Below are 6,541 nucleotides of genomic sequence, written 5' to 3'. Positions count from 1 at the left end.
TCCTGATCAACTTAAATCCTTTAGACTCCAAGAATTGTACGTATCCAACCCCCAAAATTAGTTTTAACTCAACCATATGTCTTGGCAATCAAAATTATGTCATCCACAAACAACATAAAACATGACACCGCACTTTGAGTTTGTCATGTTAATGTATTCATCACCATGACAAATAAAAATGGTTTAAAGTTTGATCCCTAGTGCAACCCCATCAAAAATTGGGAAGTAATGCTTCGAATCTCCTACCACAGCCCTCATCAGCGTCTCGACTCCATCATGCATGTCCTTGACCGTCCTAGACTCCTAGTATATTCCACAAGTACATCTTTAGTCTCATTGACACTTCAAAATCGTCATTGAAATTTTGTCTTAAACCTTTTCTAGGTTGATAAACATCATTCGTAAGTTCTTCCTTGCTCTATATTTCTCTATTAGTCTCCTTACAAGATGAATGACTAGTTGGGCACCTAACATAAATCTGAATTGGTTCTTGAAAATAGTCATGTCTCTCCTTAGCTCGCACCCACCCTATCTCTTAATATTAATTAATAGCTATATAAAATAACAACAGACAAACTTAGAGCTTTAAAACATTATTAATAAGGTTAGTTTAATAAAATTCATCTCTAATAAAAGTTATATCAGATTAATATAAGTCAAGCAATATGAAACAAATAAAATATCTTATATTTTCTGTTGTTCTTAATATACAGAAAAATATGACACTTAATTTGAAACGTAGGAAGTAATAATATTTAGGGGAAATTGATGGTACACCAAGTTGCAGTATAATGTTTCCTCCAGCAACTAACCGACCCCATCAATGGTGATGATCTAGAGAGAGAAAGAGGTGGTGGACACAGAATGCCACATCTGTCTCTAAGGTAGGGAAAATCTTTTGTTTTAATTTAATGTACATTTTTGGAGTTGACATTTTTTCCATATATATATATATATATATATATATATATATATATATCAAATATCTAATATTTTCACCCCTCTGATAATGTCTCTCTATTGTCTAGAGAGTAATGTGCACTTCGTTTTCTAATTTTTTTTTTAAAATTGAGTGGAAAACAAAATGTCAGGCAATGATTCTTTCTGTTTTTTTTTTCTTTTTTTGGGGGTTAAATTGGAATAAAAGATAGGTGAATGACAGAATTAATCATTGTAAATGTGTCATATATAATATATAGTTGTGGTTCATATTTTCACTTTCTACATTATGATGTGTAAATAGGTAAACAAGGTAATAGTTTTTCTCTTATGAAGTGTTTTGGTATTTATTTTAGAATTTGACTAATTTAAATTTGTATTGAGAAAATTCTTTCTAAAGAATAAAGTGTTTTTTTGCAAAATCGACGATTTCATTTCCAGAGTTTCTAATACGAAACTTTAATCAAGGAAGAAAACTTATTACTCTATCAAAATTACTGTTAAGTGTGAAAGTGAGTGACTCTACATAATTCATTGTGTAACTACATTGTCCTTCATTTTTAGAATTTGCATTTCAAATGAAGATTAAAAGTATATTTACCATGTTGATTATACTATTTATAACTTGTTGAGATAGTGTTGGTGGAGATTCGAGGGTCTCAACGTGATTTTAGATAAAATAAAAATTCTAAAAGCGATAAATAAAGAACTAAGAAAGATTTTATCGAGCTATTTTTGGAGAAACTGTCAAATAGAAACGATTACTGAAGAAGCTTATCTTGATTGAATAGGAAGCACTATCCGGATGTAACCAATACGTAATAAGTCAATTTTTACTTGAATTAATTGAACAATCATTATACTTATTGATAGATAAACTACAATCTATCTCACAATATAGCTTGGTGACTATATTATATATATCAAGAAGTTATCAATTATGGTCCTTTATAGGACCACTATTCAATTATCAATCCCATTTGTTATTGAATAATTAGTAGTTAGTACTCCTACTTTTCCCCCTAAATATAACATCATTTATTAATATAAAATAAAAACCTTTTTTGAAAAAATAATTAGGCTTTCCCTAGCCATCAATCATTCATGATTATTAATGTTACAATAAGGGTATAATTGAGAAAAAAATTAAAATATATCTTAATTTGGGTACATTATTAATGATTACAATGCCAAAAAAAATTAAATAAAAAGAAAACGAACACACATGAAAACACATGGATAGAGTCATTGCAAAGTGACAATACATAACAAGTCAAGTTTTACATGAATTTATGAAACTTATCAAATATATTTGATATAGAAAAGACATTACATTATAATTAATCTTTGCAATATTATTATTTTTGTTATATAGAGAAATATGATTGATCATAGCTCTTTATTGGACCACTATTCAATTTCCCATTTGTTACCTTAATCATGGCATTCCCCATCCAAGTCTTTTTTTTCCTTACCCAATTTTTTTTTAAAAGAAATAAAATAACACCATCCACTTGAAATAACTTAAACCCCACTCCACCCCACCCTAAAAAAATAAAATATGATATAGACAAATCATTAGGGTATCATAATATAAAATTTTTACGTATCCCCCACAATTTTTTTTTAAAAAAGATTAAATTATTTTAGTAACATGCTTTTTGATCCCTAGGTGATCAACATACCATGTATCGCCACGTGTCGTATAGTGATTCATCAGAAGTTGATAGCTAAAATGAAACCATTGGGTATATATGCACATGAAGCCATATACTTTGTTCCCCCTTAAACATTTGTTACTATTACTTATATTATTTTTGCATTTTCTCTCTCAATATTTTTTTCCCCTTCTCTCTCTTTTTAATATTTGCATAGTACTACTACTACATATTGAAGAAAATTATTGAAGAAAAAAGAGTTTGATTTTTGATGGATTTGAAAGAAACTGAGTTGTGTTTGGGACTACCTGGTGGTGGTGGTGGCGGAGGAGGTGAATTAATTCGCGATAATAATAATAATAATAAGATTAATGGGAAAAGAGGGTTTTCTGAGACTGTTGATTTGAAGCTCAATTTTCATCAAGCTAATGATGATATTTCTTGTGCTATGGAGAATAATAAGATGAAGAATAGTGTTACTACTACTAAAGAAGTTGTTTGTAACAAAGATCCAATCAAGCCACCTGCCAAGTAAGTCTCTCTCTGATAGTTAATGGTGTACAGTTAAAAATTCGATGAATAATTGACATGCCTCTTTACTCTTAGCTGCTTAAATAATATCAAACTCTTCTCTTTCATCTTTTTGGTTTCTTTCAGCAATAATAGTACCATATTTAGTATAATCTCACATGAGTGTAGTCAGAAGAGAGTGATGCATATGTAGTCTTATAAGCACTATCTTATAAAGATAGAGAGCTTGTTTTCGATTTCCACAAATACAAGTGATTTTTAGTTGTTTCGAGAATATTCAAAACATTGAAGGATATCCAAAAAGACATTTTTGTGTTGCTCTTTAATTTTCACCTTTTGTCATTTGGAGCTTTCAAAATTGTTGTGTTCGTGTCAGATCCTTCAGAAATGCATATTTTTTGAAGTATACGACACAATAAGTCCGATTAACATATATTGTCGGTACTACAATTGCTCAACTATAGGTCTTTAGCTCCACAATATTATGATATTATTGTCATAAATCTTGACTAGAGAGAATTTAATATACTCAAAAGAAATATTATATACTTAAGATTTAGAGTTTTTTTTTTCTTCCATATTTTATGGTGTCTATTATCTATATATAGAAAATTAAATCCATCTTTCTCAAAGATACAAGAAAATTGTTTGACCTATATGACTGTATACAGTAGTGTTTATTTTTGTCATGTTACTATGACTAGCTTTTGACTAAAATTAACATAAATTTAATATAATAATTTTAAATTAATTATTTTTAAAAAGATTACATATAGGGGTGTTAAATGACACCTCTTCGCCAGAAAATTACACTATTTAGCTAGTTTACGTATATAGACGCACCATATATAATTGATTCATGTGTGTGTCTGCTTATTGTGACACCCTTTAATAAAATTTCTGGCTTGTTTTTTTTTTATTTGGTAGGGCACAAGTTGTGGGTTGGCCACCAGTGAGATCATTTAGGAAGAATGTAATGGCTCAAAAGAGCAACACTGAAGAAAGTGAGAAGACTACTGTTGCATTTGTCAAAGTTTGCATGGATGGTGCACCTTACCTGCGTAAGGTTGATTTGAAAATGTACAAAAGTTACCAAGAACTTTCTGATGCTTTGGCTAAGATGTTTAGCTCCTTTACTAATGGTAAGTATCGTATATATGCTGACAGTATAAAAAAATATTCCATCTTGTATTTAAATTAGTTTTATCGATGGTGGAGGTACTCACAAATTACATTTATCTAAGGAGATTCAGTTGACACCCTCTTTATCGGAAAATTAATTATATTGTGATTTGTGCAGGTTGGATTGTTCATGTAGTTATTTTTTGTATATCTTGAATTTTTTTAGTAGTAATTCTTATTTCGCCATTGAGTTTTATGTTAACAAAATAAGATCACTTAGCTATTAGTTAAGTGACTATATGAGAAATAAACTTGTTATTTTAGGTAATATGTTGTTAGTGTTGAGAAGTTATAGTCCTTAAAGAATAATCAATCTTGAAATTATTAGGTGAAAACAACTTTATTCTACAACTAATAGCATGTGTATAGATATAATTAGATATTAAGATTTTCAAGATAACTAATTGTTACTATATTTTTGTGATTAGGGATTAAAATAGAGAAAGAACAGGCAGATTATATTCTTTTGTGGATGTCCACTTGCTAGACCTCTATAAGTTTAATTAATTTTTTTTATGAGAATAAAATCTTGTAAAACATGACAAGAAAAAACAGTTAATATCTTAGAACCATGCTCATTAGTGGTTGATACAGCCTAGCTTTATGATTTACATATTGTAATAAATGTTAGTGTGTGATTATTCTATAAAAAAATATTTTTATTTATTTAATTAATTAATTAATATCCACTTGTATTTAATTATAATTAATACAGGAAATTATGGGTCCCAAGGAATGATAGATTTTATGAATGAGAGCAAATTGATGGATCTCCTCAATAGTTCTGAATATGTGCCAACCTATGAAGATAAAGATGGAGATTGGATGCTTGTTGGAGATGTACCTTGGGAGTAAGTTTTTTAATTATCAACATTTTTTTTCCATTATTCAATTAAAAAAAATTAAGTTTTAATTTGTTTGGCTTGACGAAAATGATTTTACGTAAAAATAATTTTGATGTTTGATTGATGAATAAAAAAACGTCACTATGATTAACAATAATGTTAGTGAATAATATAGTTGTAAGAAAATTAACTTATGTTCATATAGGAGAGAAAGAATTTGAAATGATTTTACATCGTACTAAATATGATGAGACTGACTTCTTTATTTTTTGAATCTCTTATAGGATGTTTGTTGACTCATGCAAGCGTTTACGCATAATGAAAGGATCAGAAGCTATTGGACTTGGTAATTTTCCCCCTTTTTAATTTCTATTTATTTTGAGTTTCAAGCAAGTTAACAATTTAAATTTATTTATTATAACAAAATTGTAACTAATTTTTTTCTTTTAATTTCAGCACCAAGAGCTATGGAGAAATGCAAGAGCAGGATCTAAGCCAATTGATGGTGTGCAAAAACTCCATAGATAATGTTTGAAGTTGAAGGTTTTGTGAGATTAATATATTATTGTTTTCATGTGCTTGTATTTTAATTTTAATTAGTATATAGTTAATTAAAGAAGTGATCTTTAATTTGGACAATATTTGTAATGAACATGATGCAATAAACTTAAAACCCTCTATTGTGTCTCGCTTGCTTATTACTTAATTAAATTAATGGTTTGATTAAATAATTATCCCTTCTTTGTGGTTGTTGTTATTATTTGTTTTTTTAATTAACAAGATTCTATGTATCTTGTATTTCAATTTTTAAAATTTGTTTATTGATCCATTTGTATGTTTTATGAATATTTATGTCATTGAATTATTATTTATGACAAAGTCTATGTCCCCTAAGGGAACAAAGCCATGTGCATTGTTGATGGGTTTTTTTGCATTCATAGCACCAATAATATATTTGTTTTTATTTTTGGTCATTTAGTACATTGCCATAATAATCAAATAATTTGTGTCCGTCTGTGATTGAATGAATGGCCCTTTAATGGGCTGGAATTGTATAATTGTTTGCAGTATGGTGTACTACTTTAAATATTCATGGGATCACTACATTATTCGTCATATCTTATAATAGTACTCTACTAATAACCAAACAATTATGAAGTTGATGTTTTCTACTTAAAATTTTTGACCATGAACCAACGAGGATTGTGATAGAGTGGTAAATATTCCTTCATCCTTAATTTAAAGTTTTGGGTTCGAATTTTCCATGGGTACATGATCGCCTTTGTTAGGGAATAATTTATCCTTCAATATGAAACTTTCTGCCGCAAATTTAGATTTAATCAAACTTCAATATGTGAATATCGAGCATGGGGGGGGGGGGGGGGG

General features: G+C 28.9%; 1 protein-coding gene across 1 annotated transcript; it reads left to right on the top strand.

Annotated features, from left to right (window-relative positions):
• The first annotated feature begins 2,728 nt into the window (after nt 1-2,728).
• On the top strand, nt 2,729-5,840 carry LOC125871334 (auxin-responsive protein IAA14-like). The gene is made up of 5 exons (XM_049551921.1): nt 2,729-3,128; nt 4,056-4,270; nt 5,026-5,161; nt 5,440-5,501; nt 5,612-5,840. Exons 1-5 carry the CDS (start codon nt 2,869-2,871, stop codon nt 5,647-5,649), a joined length of 711 nt encoding a protein of 236 aa, XP_049407878.1. The 5' UTR covers nt 2,729-2,868; the 3' UTR covers nt 5,650-5,840.
• The last annotated feature ends 701 nt before the right edge of the window (nt 5,841-6,541 follow it).

Source organism: Solanum stenotomum, chromosome 7 (genome assembly GCF_019186545.1).
Source record: "Solanum stenotomum isolate F172 chromosome 7, ASM1918654v1, whole genome shotgun sequence".
Classification (NCBI taxonomy): Eukaryota; Viridiplantae; Streptophyta; class Magnoliopsida; order Solanales; family Solanaceae; genus Solanum; species Solanum stenotomum.
This window is presented reverse-complemented; position numbering and strand designations above follow the sequence as displayed.

What these genes read in the sequence shown, in the direction of transcription:
- LOC125871334 (XM_049551921.1), top strand. Translation starts at nt 2,869, where the DNA reads ATGGATTTGAAAGAAACTGAGTTGTGTTTGGGACTACCTGGTGGTGGT. An exon ending in GTTTAGCTCCTTTACTAATG is followed by an intron (nt 4,271 to 5,025) that starts GTAAGTATCGTA and finishes TAATTAATACAG; the next exon opens with GAAATTATGGGTCCCAAGGA. An exon ending in GTTGGAGATGTACCTTGGGA is followed by an intron (nt 5,162 to 5,439) that starts GTAAGTTTTTTA and finishes AATCTCTTATAG; the next exon opens with GATGTTTGTTGACTCATGCA.